At 38.2% G+C, this 20263-nt stretch overlaps 1 protein-coding gene and 1 long non-coding RNA gene across 3 annotated transcripts in view; both read right to left on the bottom strand.

Moving 5' to 3' along the window:
* The window catches only part of LOC139079710 (uncharacterized), a 121227-nt gene that overhangs the window by 48720 nt on the left and 52244 nt on the right, over window positions 1–20263 (bottom strand). The window lies entirely within an intron of this gene.
* On the bottom strand, window positions 13823–14779 carry LOC103555903 (olfactory receptor 1J4-like). The gene has a single exon (XM_008527714.2). It carries the CDS (start codon window positions 14762–14764, stop codon window positions 13823–13825), a length of 942 nt encoding a protein of 313 aa, XP_008525936.1. The 5' UTR covers window positions 14765–14779.

Genomic DNA, 20263 nt, shown 5'->3' with positions numbered 1-20263 from the left:
TGCCTCTTTACCTTGGTTCTGGGAAGCCAAGGAGAAATGCAGAGTTCTCTTGGAGATGGTGGGACTGGAGGAGCTCCCTTCTCACTCCTGACAGTTGGCATCCTCACTATCCCTCTCATCTCACCAAGCCCTATGCATATTGGAATAAGACCTAATGTACTCTAAGAATTAATAAGATGTCGGAATCATTGATGTCAGTATGGGTAGTGAAAGCTGGTATATATCAGCAGAGAGGGACATGGGGAAGGCCAAATTCCCTGTGTGGTATGTGCAGCCCAGATTCAACTGGACAGTCACAATGTTTGCTCAGGTTTAATAGATTCCTTGTTCATTTGAATGTGTAATTGCTATACATTGAATGATCGTGACATAAAGAACTTGAAACTATTAAAAATATTTCTAGGGCAAGTTTCATATCTCTGTTCCTCAGGCCATAGGTGAAGGGGTTCAGCACAGGAGCAACCATATAGGCCACAGAAGCTATTATGTCTTTGTTTTTGGAGATGGCTTATGAGGGGAAAAAATAAACACCTGCAATGGTCCCATAGTACAAAGACACTACAAAGAGACAGGAGCCATAGGTAGAAAAGACTTTAAAGAATTTCCTGGTGAAGAGGATGCTCAGGACTGTGGTCCCTGTTGGGATATATGAGCCCAAGACATTACTCAAATGTAGGATGAAAAACATTCCTCCCTCAGTGAAGATGACCAGCTCATTGAGGGAGATGTCCGAGCAGCTCGTCTTATGAGTGCACTGGGGTGACAGAAGAAGTTGGGGATGGTATTGTCAGCATGGAGGGACAGTTGGACCAAGAGGAGGGTGTGCAACAGGGCATGTGCACAACTGAAGAACCAGGACCCAACTAGTAATGAGACACACAGCTCCTGCCTCGTAACTGTTGTGTAGTGGAGTGAGCACAGATGGCCAGATACCTGCCATATGCCATCACTCCAAGAAGGAAATTGTTAAGACAAGCAAACAATATTAGAAAATATATTTGGTAAATGCACCCTGTGAAGGTGATGGTCTTTTGATGGTATGCATTAACGTTTTGGGGACAGTGGCAGATGAGAAAGAGACATCAGTGAAGACCAAGTGGCTGAAGAGTAAGTATATTGGCGTGTGTAGGTGAGAATCCAGCTTGATGAGCAGAATGATGAACAGTTTCCCTAGCACCATTGTCTGGTAGATGACCAGGGCAGGGCAAAGAACACGCCCTGCTGCTCTGTTGGGATGGGGAGTCCCGGGAGAAGGAACTTGAACACACTGCTCTGGTTCTCTCTCCTCATGCTGCTTTCTCTCTTCTGGGAATGAAGAGAAACGGGAAATGCCAGTAACTTAGAAACACTGTGCATAGCAATTACCGTATGGTCACATACTTTCTCCACGTAACTGTGACAATGTACACACAAATCTCACTGCATTGCTTTCACCTTCTCCAGAAATCTGGAAGGATTTATCCCTCTTCTTTTTTTTTTCTTTGCGCATGTGGAGACACTATGATAAGCACTAGGGAGAGAACACTAAATAATACACAGTCCCTTCCTTTGGGGTAGTCCACATCCTAGTGAGCAACCTCATAGAGTATCCATTAAGAACACAGCTTTAGGGGCCGGCCCCAGGGCTGAGTGGTTAAATTTGAATGCTCTGATTCGGGGGCCCAGGGTTTCACTGGTTCGAATCCTGGGCATGGACACGGCACCGCTCATCAGGCCATGCTGAGATGGCGTCCCATGTGCCACAACTAGAAGGACCCACAACTAAAAAACATATAACTATATACTGGGAGGATTTGGGAAGAAAAAAAGCAGAAAAAAAAAGAAGATTGGCAACAGTTGTTAGCTCAGGTGCCAATCTTTAAAAAAAAAAAAAAGAACACAGCCTTGCAGCCAGACTGCTTAAGTGCCTGTGTCTGATTCTTTACTATCCCAATTGTTGCACTCATTCACTCTCTCTCTCCTAATCTCTCTCCCACCCACCCACTAACCCACACATACACATGCATGTGTGTGAACGCACCACTTACACAATTATTGGGAGGATTAAAGAAATGTATGGTGTACAAAACAAGTGCTCAACATGTAAACACACTTCACACCATTAGTATCATGATTATAAAAAAGAAAGAAAGAACATAAGTGTTGGTTAGGATGTGGAGAAATTGAACCCTTGTGCATTGTTGGTAGAAATGTAAAATGGTACAACCACTGTGGAAAACATTATGGCACTTCTTCAAAATATTAAACATACAATTACCATATGATCCAACAATTCCACTTCAGGGTGTATATCCAGAAGAATTAAAAGAAGGATCTCAAAAAGATATCTGTACACCCATGTTCAGAGCAGCATTATTCACAACGGCCAAAAGATGGAAGCAATCTGTGTCTGTTGTCAAATGAATGGATAAACAAAATGTAGTACATACATACATACAATAGAATGTTATCAGCTTTAAAAAGGAAGGAAATCCTGACACAGGCTACAATGTGGATGAACCTCGAAGACATTATGCTAAGTAAAATAAGCCAGTCACAGAAAATAAATACATATGATTCCACTTATATGAGATTCCTAGAATCATCAAATTCATAGAGATAAAAAGTAGAATGGTGGTTGCCATGAGCTTAGGGGAAGGAAAATGAGGAGTTATTGTTGAATGGGTACAGTTTCAGTTTGGGAAGATAAAAAAGTTCTGGAAGTGGGTGGTGGTGACAGTTGTACAACAATGTGAATGTACTCAAGGCCATGAAACTGTACGCTTAAAAATCATTTAAATGGTAAATTTTATTTACGTATATTTTACCACCATATACATTTTTTAATTGAGTAAATATGTCAACAAGATTCAATAACTTGTTGACTAAATATACCAGTCAAAATAAGAGTGAGCAAAAGTTAAAAATAAACTCATTATTTTGGCAAATTGAGTGACCAAGATCACTCATCAAGAGTTAAATATAGGTGCTGGCCCCGTGGCCGAGTGGTTAAGTACACGTGCTCCGCTGCAGGCGGCCCAGAGTTTCATTGGTTCGAATCCTGGGCGCGGACATGGCACTGCTCATCAAACCACGCTGAGGCAGCGTCCCACATACCACAAGTAGAAGGACCCACAACGAACAATATTCAACTATGTACTGGGGGGCTTTGGGGAGAAAAAAGAAAAAATAAAATCTTAAAAAAAAAAAGAGTTAAATATAAAGATATGAGGAGGTCACCAAGCAAGATCAAATAGCTTCCTGAAAATGTGTGTTTACTTCTGTGTTCTCTCTCCTACATCAGGGAAACAGGAAAGCCCAGACCATGTCCTCTGAAGATTAGTACATCTACAGTACTTGATTTACTGAATTTTTAATAAATTTATCAATAAACAGCCTACTTCATATATGAAATTGTCTCTCTCTCCATTTCCATCTCCAGTGTTTCCAAAAAAATGGAGTTCTGAGCATAAAAGCAAAGTGAGTGACGTGAAACTCTGCCCAGTGATGTGACGTGAGAACTGACTTATTACAGATGCTGTAGGACTGAGGAGTTATATCAGAATTCACAGTCATCTGATTAACTAGACACTCTTCCAAATTGTCTACACTATGTTTCCCAGAGGGGAAATGTAGAAATCATTGAAAGTTAGTGAAGAAAATTTGGGGCCCCACAGAAGTCCAGTAGCCTTCAAGCCACAAAGACAAATTGCCACCAGCTTAGCTTAAAGAGGACTTTGCCTAGAGCTGCCTGTTTATGTCTAGAGCTGAGACGAGAGAAGAATCAGGCTGTGAGGCTGTTTCACCAGGTCAAATGCATACACATACTGGTATGTCACTCACTCAGCCCCCTGCTCCACACCCACTCATGGTGAGGAGAATTAGAATGTGAGTGCATTGTACAGAAAAACAAACACACAGAGTGACACACACTGACACAGAAATGAAGAAACCCAAGGTGCTGCTTGTTGACATTCTCTGAACTATACTCATCCTGGTGGAAAGTGCACAGGTTTGCATGGATTCATACCAACTTACATATGACTTTAAGTAGCACTTTGTCACACATAGCTTAAAACACACATAAACAGGAATCCTTCTACACTGTTGATGGGGATGTAAGATGGTGCAGATGCTATGCAAAGCAGTACGGACATTCTCCAGAATATTGAAAATAGAAATACCACATGATCCAGCAATCCCACTTCTGGATGTACACCAGACAGAAATGAAATTTCCATCTCCAAGAGATATCTGCACTCCTATGTTCCTTGCAGTACTCTTCACAATAGTTAAGTTATGGAAACATCCCAAATGTGCATCAATAGATAATTAGATAAAGAAAATGTGGTCTATACATTCAATGGAATATTATTCTGTCCTTAAAAAGAAGGAAATCTTTCCATTCATAACAACATGGATGAACCTGGAAGACATCATACTAAGTGAAATAAGCCAGTTACAGCAGGACAAATATGGCATGATTTCACTTTTATGAGGTGTCTGAAATTGTCGAGTTCATAGAAGAAGAGAATAAATGGTGCTTACCAACAGCTAAGGGAAGGAGAAAATGTAGAGCTGATATTCAATTGATGCCAAGTTTCAGTTATGCAAGATGAATTAGTTCTTCATATCTGCTGTACAGAACAGTGCGTATAGTCAATAATTCTATGCTGTGCACTTAATGTTTACCAAAAGAGTAAAACTTAAGTTTCATAACCACATGCAAAAAAAGAGACATAAGGACATTTTTGGACGTGATGGATGTCTATTACTTTGATTGTGGTGACAGTTTCCCGTGTGTATACACATGTCCAAACTCATCAAATTGTCTACATTAGATATGTACAGTTTTTTTGTATATCAATTAAATCTCAAAAAGATGTTTTAAAAATATGCAAACATCACATCCAGTCACCCAGACAACTCACAGACCACACACAAACAAACTCCCCTACACACACTAAGAGTCACATATAGTCAAACACAACACACAAATAATGTAAAAAGAAACAATATAAATACGCCAACACAAGCATACACACATGCATTTTAAAGAGATTTCCAGCTCTCCATATTCTGCTATCAATGCTATACAAAAGGACTTTATACAACGATGGAATGTTCTATATTTGCATCATCCAATACAGCATCACTAGCCTCATGTGACTACTGAGGACATGAAATATAACTAGTGCAACCGGGGAACTAATTTTAATCTCAGTTAATTTTAATATCATAGCCCTATGTGGCTAGTAGCATCATACAAGTCAGTGTCTGAGTCAGTTACCCACTAAAAACACATGGTTATCCAAGCAATGTAAACACATATTTTTTCTTTCCCTCTTAGTCCTCACAAAAACACACATATGTAGGCCAAGTGATGGTTCCTCACCTTGGTTTGATCAATGCCAATTCTTGCTCGTCCAGGCTGCTGCTTGAAAACTCATCTCTTATGCCTCCACGCCTAAGCATCTTTAGTACCTTCCTGGCCTGTTTATAAGCCCTAAAACAATGAGCAGGGAGATCCATATTTAACAAAAGGACTAAGACCCAAGGGAATGCAACCCCAAGCTTCTGGTTAGAGAAGAAGCCAACAGAGCTACTTGACCAATTTCTTGCCTTCTTCTTGAGATGAATCCTGTGCAGGAGCCAAAGGGGCCAAATCACAGGAGACCGAGGATCAGGTGTTCCTAGTGTCAGTCATGTGTTGGTTTTCCCTCTTTCTGGTCATGCAAAGAAGTAGAGGCCATGAACACCTTTGACCTCTGAAGAACAAAGCAAGGGAATCTGCCTCTTCATACATCACAGAAAGGCCCAGACGGAGAAGTACTGGCCCTTGTAGACACCCACACCACTGACTCCAGACTATATTAGAACACAGTTTTCACTACCACCATTCATTCCGTTCATAGAGAACCACAAATGCTGACTGTGCCAACAAAGCTGGAGGTATACTACAAACCTATAGTAATTGACACAGTATGTTACAAAAACCAGACAGTGGAATAGAATACAGACCCCAGAAATAAACCCACACATATGCCATCAACTAATCTTCGACGAGAAAGCCAAGGATACACAATGGGGAAATGATAGTCTCTTCAACAAATGGTGTTGGGAAAATGGATATCCACATGAAAAAGAATGAAAGTGGATCCCTGGCAATGTGAAAACAGCTGTCTGTGACATCCTGCCCCAGGGACTAAAAATGTCCGCCACTCTCATCAGCAGCAGCACGGCCATCCAAGAGTCCTTCAAGTACATCTTGGAGCAGTTCACTGCCTTGTTGCTGGTACACAGGTGAGGTCATAGAGCAGGTAGAGTTCACTGAGGCTGAGAGCAACAGGAAAGAGATAGTGTCAGAGTACTAGCAGTTTCAGGACACCATGGCCAGTCAAGAATGGGGGCAGCTTTATGGGGTGGGTGAGTTTGAGGAGGAGTTAGAGGAGGAGGTGACCTAAGCTGTCTGTACCCAGTAGAGCACAGAAGCCCTGTAAACTCTATTCATTCACAACTTGTTCTCTGACAGTCATGTCTCACTGTGTGTACACTTGCATTTCTTCCTGTCTTGACATCACATGCTGTGACTTTTGTACTTTGAAGAAGTCCAATTTGTCATTTTTTTCTTTTATGGATCATCTAAGCAATCTTTGTCTAACCCAAGGAAACAAAGATTTTCTCATATTTTTTCTAAAAGTTTTATAGTTTTAGCTCTTGTACTTAGGTCTATGATCCATTTTGAGTTGACTTTTGTGTATAGCATGAGGTAAAGGTCTAAGTATAAAATTTTGCATGAGGATGTTCAATTTCGCATCACCATGTTTTGAAAGGTTTATCCCTTCCCCATTGAATTGCCTTCAGCCCTGTGTCAAAAACAAGTTGAACACAAATATAAGGTTTATTCCTTATGATGTTTGTTTCTGGACCTTCAATTCTGTTGCATTGGTCTACATATCTATCATTATGCCAGCACTACACTTTCTTGATTATTGTAGCTTTACAGCAAATTTTAAATCAAGGAGTGAAATTTCTCTCACTTTGTTCTTCTTTAAGTTAATTAACACATCCATCACCTCCATAGTTATTTATTTATTTTTTGGTGTGGTGGGAACACTAAGATGTACTGTCTTAGAAAAATTCAAGTATATAATCCAGTGTTATTAACTATAGTCAACATGCTTCATATTAGATTACCAGAACATCTTCATATTATAACTGAAACTTTGTAATTTTTGATTGCCCCCCTATTTCCTCCACGTCTAGCCCTGATAACCACAACGATACACCTTTTCTATGAATTTCACTTTCTTTTTTTAGATTCCAGTTATAGGTTATATCATACAGTATTTGTCTTTCTCTGTTCGGCTTATTTCACTTAGCATAATGTCTTCCAGGTTCATCCATGTTTTTGCAAATGGCAGCATTTCCTTCTTTTTATGGCTGAATAATAAACCAATGTATATATGTACCACAACTTCTTTTAGCCATTAGTGCATTGATAGACATTTAGGTTGTTTCCATGTCTTGGCTCTTGTAAAAATTTGCACGTGAATATATAGCTTCCTCAGCACCATTTATTGAAGATACTATCCTTTCCCCATTGTCTATTCTTGGTACCTTTGTCAAATATCAGTTCACCATACATGCGTGGATTTTAATCTGGGCTCTCTATTCTTTTCCATTGGTTTATATGTCTGTCTTTATGTCAGTGCCACACTGTTTTCATTAGAGTTGCTTTGTAATATATTTGAAATCAGAAAGCCTGGTGCCAGGATGCAAGGATGGATCAACATCCACAAATCTATCAACGTGATCCACCACATTAACAAAATGAAGAATAAAAACCACATGGTCATCTCAGTAGATGCAGAGAAAGCATTTGACAAGATACAGCATCCATTTTTGATAAAAACTCTAAATAAAATGGATATAGAAGGAAGATACCTCAACATAATAAAGATCATATATGACAAACTCACAGCAAATATCATTCTCAAGGAGAAAAACTGAAAGCTATCCCTCTAAGAACAAGAACTGGACAAGGATGCCCACTTTCACCACTCTTATTTAACATAGTATTGGAAGTCTTAGCTAGAGCAATCAGGCAAGAAAAAGAAATAGAAAGGATCCATATTGGAAAAGAAGAAGTGAAACTGCCACTCTTTTCAGGTGACATGATTTCAGTATAGAAAACCCTAAAGAATCTACTGAAAAACTTTTAGAAATAATAAATGAATACAGTCAAGTCACAGGATACAAAATCAACATACAAAAATCGGTCGCGTTTCTATACACTAACAAAGAAGTAGCAGAGAGAAATTAAGAATACGATCTCATTTACAATTGCAACAAAAAGAATAAAATACCTAGGAATAAACTTAACCCAAGAAGTGAAAGATCTGTACACTGAAAACTATAAAACATTGTTGAAAGAAATCAAGGAAGATGCAAAGAAATGGAAAGATATTCCATGTTCTTGGATTGGAAGAATTAACGTAGTTAAAATGTGCATACTTCCTAAAGCAATCTGTAGATTCAACGCAATCCCTATCAAAGTTCCAACAACAATTTTCACATAAATAGAACAAAGAATCCTAAAATTTATATGTAACAACAAAAGACCACAAATATCAGAGGATTCCTGAGAAAAAAGAACAAAGCTGGAGGTATCACACTTCCTGATTTTAAAATATACTACAAAGACATAGTAACCAAAACAGCATGGTACTGGCACAAAAACAGTCACATAGATCAATGGAACAGAATTGAGAGCCCAATTAAAAAATGGGCAAAAGATCTGAATAGAGATTTCTCCAAAGAAGATATACAGATGGCCAACAGGCATATGAAAAGATGCTTAACATTATTAGCTATCAGGGAAATGCAAATCAAAACTACAATGAGGATCACCTCACTCCATTCAGAATGGCTATAATTAACAAGACAGGAAACAAGTATTGGAGAGGATGTGGAGAGAAGGGAACCCTAGTACACTGCTGGCGACAGTGCAAACTGGTGCAGCCACTATGGAAAGCAGTATGGAGTATCCTCAGAAAATTAAGAATAGATCTACCATATGATCCAGCTATTCCACTGCTGGGTATTTATCTTAAGAACTTGAAAACACAAATGCATAAAGATACATGCACCCCTATGTTCATTGCAGCATTATTCACAATAGCCAAGACTTGGAAGCAACCTAGGTGCCCATCAAGGGACGAATGGATAAAGAAGATGTGGGATATATACACAGTGGAATACTACTCAGCCATAAGAAATGATGAAATCCGGCCATTTGTGACAACATGGGTGGACCTTGAGGGTATTATGTGTAGTGAAATAAGTCAGAGGGAGAAAGTCAAATACTGTATGATCTCACTCATAAGTAGAAGATAAACACAACGACAAACAAACTTATAGCAACCGAGATTGGAGTGGTGGTTACCATAGGAGAAGGAGGGATGGGGGAGGGCAAAAGGGGTGATTAAGCTCACATGTGAGGGGATGGACTATAATTAGTTTTTGGGTGGTGAACGTGATGTAATCTACACAGAATTTGAAATATATTGCGAAGTACATCTGAAAGCTATATAATGTTATAATCCAATGTTACTGCAATAAAAAAATAAATATTAAAAAAAGAGAAAGACTGGTGCCTTCAAATTTGTTCTTTTGTTTTTTAAGATTGCTTTGGTTATTCTTGATCTTTTGTGTTTCCATATAAATTTTAGGGTTTTAGTCTATTTTTGTGAACAATGCCGTTGAGATTTTGGTGGGGATTGCTTTGAATCTGTAGATCACTTTGGACATTATGGACATTTTAACAATATTAAGCCTTCCAGTCCATGAGCATGGGATGTCTTTCCATTTATGTGTGTCTTCTTTAATTTCTTTCATCAGTGTTTTGTGATTTTCAATGTATAAGTCCTTCACCTCCTTGGTTAAGTTTATTCCTAAGTATTTTATTGGTTTTGATGCTATTGTAAATGTTAGTTTTCTTGATTTAGTCTTCAGATTGTTTGTTGTTCATGTACAGAAATGTAACTGATTTTTCCACACTTATTTTGTATGCAGCAACTTTACTCAATTACCTTATCAGTTCTAACTGTTTTTTGGTGGAATCTTTAAAGTTTTCTTTATAGAAGATCATGTCATTTGAAAACAGACACAATTTTACATCTTCCTTTCCAACTTGAATTCCTTTTATTTCTTTTGCTTGCCTAATTGCTACAACTGGGACTTCCAGTACTATGTTGAATAAAAGTGGCAAGATTGGACATCCTTCTCTTGTTACTGATCTTAGAGGAAAAGCTTTCAGATTTTCCCTGTTAATTATGATGTTTGTTCTAGGTTTTCACGTGCAACTTCCATTGTGTTCAACTTACTTCTATACCTGGTTTTGAGAGTTTTTATTACGGAAAGATGTTGAATTTTGTGAAATGCTTTTTCTGCAACTATTGAAATGATCATGCAGTTTTTATTCTTCATTTTATTAATGTGATGTATCACACTGATTGATTTGCATATATTGAGCCATCTTTGCACCACAGGAATAAATCTCATTTTGTCACGGTGTACGACCTTTTAATGTGATGTTGAATTTGGTTTGCTAGTATTTTTTTGAGGATTTTTGTATTTATGTTCCTCAGAACATTGGCCTTTAGTTTTCTGTTCATGTAGTATCTTTGACTGGCTTTGGCATCAAGGTAATATTGGCCTCATAGGATGAGTTTGTATGTGTTCTCTGTTATTTAATTTTTGAAAGAATTTAAGAGGAGTGGGTGTTAATTCTTCTTTCAATGTTTGATAGAATTCAACAGTGAAGTCATCTGGTCCTGGGCTTTTCTTTTTTGGGAGGTTTATGATCACTGATTCAATCTCCTTATATGTTATTGATCTCATCAAGGTTTCTATTTCTTCATGATCCAATCTTAGTAGGAGATATGCTTCTTGGAATTTATCAATTTCTTTTAAGTTACAACTCAGGAAATTTACTAAAATTCATTGAGGTGAATTTTATTATATAAACTTGTAGAAATAAAAGATTGTATCAGAAATCTTAACTGGTACATTACGTGAATAAAAAGAAATAAAGAATCCAAGCATTGAGAAGGTAGAACTCAATTTTTATTATTCACAGAAAATATTATGATTTATCTGAAACATCCAAAACAATATTCAGACAAATTACAGGATGAAAAAAGTGAATTTAGCAGAATTGTATATTGGTTTTGACATAGAAAGTCAATTATATTTCTATATGGTAGAAAAGACTGAATAAGAAATTTAAATTATTGCAACATTTTAAAATTGCACATGAATATGAAATATCCACTAAAAGGTTGAGCAAAATATGTGTAAGTCCTCCTAAAACTACAAGCTGTATTGAAAGAAAATAAGAAGATATAAATAGCTGAAGAAATATAGCATACTCCCAGGTTAGAGATTAACTACTTTTAAAATGACAGTTGTCTCTAATCTGTTTTATATTTTGATGCCATCCCAAATAAAATATCAATAGTTTTGTTGTCTTTTCAATTGTCAAGCAGTATCTAAAATTAAAATGAAAATGCAAGATGAAAAAGTAGCCAAGATAACTTATATTCAATCACTTAATTTATGAGAAAGACAATACTGCAGAGAAAGGATGGAATTTGTAATAACTTTTATATCTATTGGCTGTCCATATGGAATGAAACTAATCTGTATCTATATCTTAAAACATACACCAAAAGTGAACCCATATGGACTTTATACACACATGATATCATCTCTCCTCTTAATATTAGTAATTTACGTCATCTCTCTTATCTTTCCCAATTAGTTTGGCTAAAGGCTCATTGGTTTTATTCTTCTTCTAAAAGAACCAATTTTTTATTTACTTAACTCTTTCTATTTTTTCTGTTTTCTGTTTTATTAATTTTGTCATTATCTTTGTTGTTTCTTCTGCTTACTTTGTGTTTAATTTGATCTTCTTTTTCTAAGTTGGATACTGAGGTCATTATTTTTCTCTAACACAAGTGTTCGTTGCTATAAATTTCCCCTTTTCCTCTAGTTTAGCTGCATCTCACATGCTTGATATGTTTTGTTTTTATTTTGACTCCATTCTAAATGCTTTATAATTTCACTTTTTATTTCTTCTTCAATCCATGGGTTATTTTGAAATGTTTTACTGAGTTTCCAAACATTTGGGTAGTTTTCAGATATCTTTTTGTTATTGTTTTCTAATTTAATTATGTTGTTCTCAGAGAACAATTTTTGTATGATTAAAATCCCTTTGAATTCATTGAGACTTGTTAGGTTGCTCAGAACTCTACCTCAAGCCTCTAATGCTACTATGCTGGTGTGAGAGCCCAGAATCTCTTGTGTATATTGTTCCAATAGCCTCATAATCTCCTTGTTTTCACACTTGCCTTCTTTCAAGTCTATTCTCAACAAAAGAGCCAGAAAGATACTTTGAAAGCTTAAGATAGATCGTATCACTCCTCTGCTGATGACTTTCTATTGGTTTCTCAAATCACACATAGTTAAAACAAAGACCTTATAATTGCCTACAAAGCCTTACAAAAACAGATCACTTGTTACCTCTAACCTTTATCTACTACAGTCCAACCAGTACACTGCTCACTCTCTGACAGTCAATCTAGCCTCTTTTCTGTTTCTTTAATGTACCAAGTGATCTCTCATCTCAGACCCCTGGTAGTGTCTACTCCCCCTGTCTGGAATGTTCTTCCCTTTGGATAAAAATGATTTCTTATTTCCCTGTTCTCCTAAGCTTTTTGCTTAAATCTTTTCTTCTTATGGAAGCCTACCTTGACCACTGGACTACTTACAATTGCAGTGCCACCCAAAAGATTCATTTTCCCCCTTCCCACTACTTGTGTCATTGTCAATAATATAACACTCATTATCTTACAATATAGCATATACTTTACATATTTACTTTTATTGACAATGTCTCCCTGCTACATTAGTAAACTGCTCAAAGGGAGACATTTTGATTCATCTGTATATAAGAGTGACTGCAAATAGTGGTTACAGAATACAAATTTATGAGTGATATCCCATGCATACATTTATCTTTTCTTCAACTAGAAATGTATTGTCTTAGTCTGGGCAGAAATAAACAATCCTCATTTTTCCAAACTAGAAGGAAGAAGTATATAGACCATCTCACCAAGAAAATTCCTGTAGAGGAAAAGTGCTTAGAACTGGGAAATTGTTAGTAGCAGTGATTGCCCTGTGCATCTCTGTTAGATTATTTCCACCATACACAGAATAAAATTAGCTAGCAAGGTCAAAAGCTTTGCATTTTGCTTAGGTTTTAGGAAGCTATAAGAAAACACTTTATGAGTCAGCTACCTCATTAGGAAGACAGGCATTTTGAACATCCTTGTTTGAAAACTAGGAACTAGGCTATATTTTTAAAGCTGTGGAGAAAAATAGAGAAACTAAACTATAGATTGTCATTAATTTTCATGCAGCTATATTATGACACCTTAATTTCTAAAACAATGCATTTTATAAACATTAAAACTAACTCAAATAAGGGGTCAAATGTACAATTCACTCTGTATTTAAAAAGTACCATCTCAAACATTTGATACTTCCAATCTCCTTCAACTTGGGAGTCAAGAATTTAAAGACCGGGAAGGTACCTTCTGCAATTATATTTCACACTTCTATTCCTGAGGATTGCAGAGGACCAAAAATAAGAGAAACTATGAAAAGGAGAATGTGCAGGGAGCAAGGAACAAGGTTGGTCATCTAACTACACATTTTTCAAGGAGCTCTCTTTGAGAGGGTCAGTGGATAAGATAAGAGCAAGAATAGGGTACTGTCACATGGAGAAAAAGATCTCTCTCCTGAAAAGTCTTCCTAGGGCACTTTTCATGTCCCTGTTCCTCAGACTGTAGATGAAAGGGTTCAGCATAGGAGTGACCACTGTGTACATGACTGAAACAATTATTTCTTGGTCATTGGAGTTGCTTGATGATGGGAAAAAGTACAATACCACAATTGTCCCATAGAATAGAAAAACCACAGAAAGGTGAGAGCCACAGGTGGACAAGGCTTTGCAGATCCCCTTGATTGAGGGAAACCTCAGGATGGTGGCCCCAATGTGGCCATAAGAGACCAGGATGCCAATAAATGACAGGATTATGACCAATCCCCCAACAGTGAAGATAAAAATATCATTGAGGGAGGTGTCTGAGCAGGAGAGCTTAAGCAGGGCAGCAAGGTCACAGAAGAAGTGGGGGATGGTGTTGTCAGCACAGAAGGACAGTTGATCCAAGAGGAGGGTGTGAGACAGGGCACTGGCACAAGAGAGGAGCCAGGATCCAGCCAACAGAAATATACACAACCCCTCCTTCATGATGGTGGTGTAGTGTAGAGGGTGACAAACGGCTACATACCTGTCATATGCCATCAGTGCAAGAAGAAGGTTATCAACACAGCCAAAAAATATGAAAAAATACATTTGTGTCACACACCCAGCATAAAGGATGGATTGATCCTGAATTTGCATGTTTATCAACATCTTAGGGACTGTGACAGATGAAAAAGAGACATCAGTGAGGGCCAAGTGGCTGAGGAAGAAGTACATTGGGGTGTGGAGGCGAGAGTCCAGCCTGATGAGCAAGATGATAAGTAGGTTCCCCAGCACTGTGGTCAGGTACATGCCAAGGAACAGGACAAAGAACAAACCTTGCTGCTCTGGCTGGATGGGGAGCCCCAGGAGGAGGAACTTGGACACACTGCTCTGATTCTCCCTTCTCATGCTCTTCTCTCTGCTTAGATTGAAGGAATATTGGGAATGTCTCAGATGATGCATGGTGATGAGGGCAATCACAATAAGGGTATCTACTTTATACTGAGGAATTCCTCAGTATATTTCTCACATGCTTTTGGCTGAATCCCCACTCTGCCCTAGCTGAGCAGGAGGGAGCCATTAGAGCTTCAACGGCCAATAAGATTAATTCAATGGAAACCAGGGGTAATTTATTTATTAATTAAACAATTTGTTAGACACTACACTCTTTCCTGGAGAAAGCAAGACAAAGTTCTTTCCTTCAAGGAGCTCACATTCTAGGGAGTAACCTCTTCCAGAACTGGTTCAGATCAGTCTATCTGCAACTCGACTTCTAGTGGGTTCTGATTCCAACACTTCCTAGCTAGCCTCAACAACTTACTCTCTTATAGCCTCATTTTGAACCTCTACTAAATAAACACAATAATACCTACATTAGGGTTTGTGGAATAATTAAATGATTCAGTGTTAGTTCTGATATTAGAATAGAGGTATTCATACAGTAAGGGCACAAATAGTCATCTAATGTCTTCATGCCAGTGCGAATTTCCAGATAAATCCTGGATTGATCCTTAGGAATCCAACACACCAGAAATGTGAGGTAGGCATTACAAAGAAGCAGGTGGCTGATAAAAGTTGTGTTCGCATAGGTGAGCTCTCAAAGTCTTAAGGAAGGTGCAGAGACACACACCCTATACCTTGTGGTTATTTTCATGATGGAACGTAGCTTGATGCATTTTATTTAGTTTGGAAAAAAATAAATTATGCCTCCCCATCTCCATTGTTGTCCACTTCTCTGCATGTATCTTCAGCGAATCAAACTGGCTCAGATCTAAGTATTCATATGCTGTAAGACACCTGAACATTTTCCCTAGAACCTGATAACTGGTATATGCTGTGAGATTTGTCATGCCTATTAAAATTAATAGTTATCTGATTAACATGACTATTTCCCAGTATCAATCTTAATATAATTGACATCTATTAAACATGTAGTCTACTACGAATGAGGTCAAATGAAGGAATTTCTGGGTAAATATACATATATTTATTTATTCATTTATTTATAGTGTGTGTGTGCATGTATGTGTGATGAAGCTAAGAGATGTTAAGAAATCAGCTCCTGGTCACATAGGCAGTAACTGCTATAGTCATCATTCTTTATTCATGTCTTTATTAATTCTCTTCTCCTATTAAACATATTCTTCCTCCCCTTACTTAATCTAGCAGAAGAGCCAAGGCTTTGAGACATGTTATTTTACTGTTTGAAGGAGTGTTTTTGTGCCCACTACTACCTCAACCACCAGCTCAGATGTCTGCCACCACTCATTCATACAGCCCCTTATATTCCAACAGCCTACAGTTTACAAATGGCTTCCATATGCTTTTAATCATAAGTATTCAGTATACATTTTTGCCTGAGAAGGAGAGAAAACTGACTTTTTTCTTTCATTTTACTCATATGAGAAGTTCAGTCACTTACACAATGTGTTTGGTGGTGGAAATTGATCTCAAATGCAAGTCTTCTGATACTCTTTTCACTAGAGACAGACACTTTTCATTTCTTTGAGGGAGAGTGGCTAAGAGACTTAAAATATCCATATGCCCGGAAGAGGAAACTGACGTTAACACACCGAATCCATATCTGATAGTAAATTATTTTTCCAGACAGGGTGATTTTCAGGGATAGTAGGAGAAAAGAAGTGACCTCACTTCCCCATGAGGCTTGGCTGCTTATTGACAATTTCTGAGGGATATTTAAATGAACAGCTTCTCTGTAGGTCTAATGCAGGGGTGGAGCAGAAAACCTGGTACACTCACAGGTGCTGCAGTGTCAAGGTGTGAACCAGCAGGAATGGAACCTTCAACTTGGGTATAAATGCAAGTGTCACTTCTGCTCAGTAATGAAGCTGTAACCTAAGGGGTGAGAGAGAATCTTTGCATGGGCTTCCTGTCCTAACTGATACAACATATTCTCCCATCTTAGAGGTACCTGAATGGAGAATCAGGTAAGTCTGCCTCCATTTGGGGAACGCAAATTACACAGCTTGCTACCCTTTACTGGATGCTTAATATGTGCCTAAAATGTATTAAACTGCTGCAGACAATATCTTACAGAAGCTATTATTATCCTCTTTTACACTTAAGGCTGCTGGCCTCAGAGAGCTCAAAGGTAAGGGCAAAAACTGTTGTGTGGCAACTACCATATTCCAAGGACACCAGAATCTGGACATTTAATCAGGCTACCTTGCTCCCAAAGTGTATATATGGACAATGCTAAAGGCCAGAGTGAGAAACATTTAGGGTTCTGTGTGCATTGTTGGAACATTCTACTCATGTAGTCCAATGGCCCCAAAAGGGATTAATGAGGATCCAGTTTGAAAGTGCCTCACTGGGTTCTGATCTGAGTCAAGAGGAACATCAGAAAATGAGACTATTCCATGCCCTATCCTTTCTAGGGGGATTTGGTAGAGGTGCAAGTTTGTTAAATACAATACAGATACCTCTACACTTGAGGTCCATCTCCCTTTCTCTCTCTCTTTCTCTCTGTCTCCTCCTTCTGTCTCTCTTTCTCTCACATACATACACACCTCAACACACATTTTGTTGAAGGATGATTTCCTATTCTGTCTGACATATGCATGCCCTAGATGAACATGGTCAGGGTACAAATCTGTTCCACACAAATTTCACAAATAAACATACCGTCTTACATGCCAAATGCTCTCAATGCACAAAGAGTCGTGCAAAGAACTGGCAAACAACACATAATAGAAATGCATACATATGGGCGCTCCCAGACAGTCTCAGATATTCAAATCACAACAATGAACAGACAACATAGACATAACCACTAAATCGCATGGATTTCTCACAGGAGATTTCTAGCCTTACCTGATCAATGCACATCTTAAATGGAGGTTTTTCATGTGTGTGTCAGCAGCACACATATGTGGAAATACACAAGACACACACAACCAGTCCAATATTCACACCCACACTTGTTTGCAAGGGCAGGATCCTGGCCCCTTCTGATCTACTCTCACCCTTAATAAGTTCAAATACTTTTGCTCTGGGTTGTTACCTTAGTCCTTGCTTTCTGTCCAAGAGACCTAGGAGCCAAAGGATAAGATCCAGCCTCTGTGGCCTGAAGACCTTCACAGTGTTGCATGTCTGTTTACCAGCAACACAATAATGGGCAGGAGAGATTTATTTTACAGTAGAAAGGAGACACAGGGGGAAAGACACTCAGGACTATCAATAAGAAACAGTTACCCTGCACTAATTGAACAAATTCCTGGTGGCCTCTTGGGGAGGAACCTGTGCAGGGACCAGAGAGGCTGAGCAACTGGAATCCCTGGGGACAACATCTCTCTTGTTAGTGTCACTCTGGGCTCCTTTCTGTCTGATCTAGAGGTTCCAGGTGGGTGACAGGAGAGGCCAACATCAGTCTTGGCCTCTTAAGCGTCCACAGTGAGAAAGTAAGCCTGTCCCTATGTCACAGAGCAAGGCTCTTGTACCTCCTATGCAAGCCTTTTCTAAAGCTCACAGATCTCTCACTACTTGCGAGGCTCCTGTAGGGCAGAGTCTGTGCCTTGCTTAGAAGGTAGAATAATGAAAAGATGGACCCCTTCGTGTCTTGACGAAGATATTCCTAGAATTGAGTTTGGACTCTGCCACTTGTTGTGAACTCCTGAACAATTTAATTCAGTAACACAACATTCAGAAACTTTAAGAGTAAACTGAGAATAAGAATAATACATTCCTTGTGAGGCTGTTGTGAGGATTAAATGAGGCAATGCGTGTTAGAATTCTTATCACAGAGTCTGGAAATGCAAATCAAAACTACACTTAGATATCACTTTACGCCCGTGAGAATGGCTATCATCACCAAGACAAAAATAACAAATGTTGGAGATGTTGTGAAGAAAAGGAAACCCTCAAACACTGCTGGTGAGAGTGCAAACTGGTGCAGCCATTATGGAAAACAGTACAGAGATTTCTCAAAAAACTAAAAATAGCAATACCATATGACCCAGCTATCCCACTACTGGACATTGATCCAAAGAACTTGAAATCAACAATTCAAAGAGACTTATGAACCTCTATGTTCATTGAAGCATTATTCACAATAGCCAAGATGTGGAAGCAAACCAAGTGCCCACTGACTGATGACTGGATAAAGAAGATATGGAATCTATGGATTCCACACACACAATGAAATACTACTCACGCATTGGAATACTACTCAGCCATAAAAATGACAAAATCGTCCCATTTACAACACCACGGATGGACCTTGGGGTTATTATGTTAAGCGAAATAAGCCAGACAGAGAAAGAGAAACACTGTATGATTTCACTCATGTGTGGAAGATAAACAAACACATGGATGAAGAGAACTATTTACTTGTTACCAGGGGTAAGGGGGGTGGCTGGTGGGCACAAAGAGTGAAGAGGCACACTTACATGGTGACTGACAAATAGTGTACAACTGAAATTTCACAATGTTGTAAACTATCATAACCTCAATAAAAAATATAAAAACCAAAAAGTCTAATTGAAGTAAGAAAAGAGATTAAAAATAAAAAGAATAGTACCTTCCTCATGAGGTTGTTGTGAGGATTAAATGGGAAGACGCATATTAGAATTCTTATCACAGTGCCAGGTACATGAAAACATTCAATAAATGTTAAGCTATCTCACCAATAATTTTTTAATCTCAGGGCATGTAATGAGCATGGGAAATTATTAAATGAATTCATTCACTCATTTATTCTTTTTGATAAATATTTATTAAAGACTTCATAAAGGTGACAATCTAGGTGATGGAGCACAGCAGTGAATAAAATAGAAATAGGTCATCTGGTAGAGCTTACATTTTAAGGGAACGAAGCAAAAAACCCCCAAAAACCTCAAAATAAACAAATCGCTGTACAACAAAACAAAAACACAAAAATCAAAATAGTAAAGTCATGACATGGCAATTGGTGAAAAGTGTTGCGGAATGAAACAAAGCAGGGAAAGGGTACAAGGAGTGACAAGAAGCAGTTCTGATTTAAATAGGGTTGCCAAACTGGGTGTCCTTAGAAGGTGAGATACAAATTAAAAAATGGTCAATAAAAATGGGAATGTTCTCATTAACCTTTCATTATCAGAGGAGGAAACCTCACACTCCAACCAAAAATTTACTAAATCCACAGAAAATTGACTAATATATGAAATCCACATTTTGCCGTACCATTCCCGATGTCAACCCAGTCACAGCTGCCTCCACTGTAATTGCTGGGATGGCTGCCTCTCAACCTCTCAAAAATGCATGGATTTCTAGGTCCTGCTCAAAGCTCTCTCTCAATCTAAGAAGCTTCTTAAGTCATCAACCCTCAAACATATGTATCTGCCCCCAAATATGAGAGGCTCATTTACTCTACTCCAAAGTTAAACCATTTGACACTGCTATCAAGGTGAC

Source organism: Equus przewalskii, chromosome 26 (genome assembly GCF_037783145.1).
Source record: "Equus przewalskii isolate Varuska chromosome 26, EquPr2, whole genome shotgun sequence".
Classification (NCBI taxonomy): Eukaryota; Metazoa; Chordata; class Mammalia; order Perissodactyla; family Equidae; genus Equus; species Equus przewalskii.
This window is presented reverse-complemented; position numbering and strand designations above follow the sequence as displayed.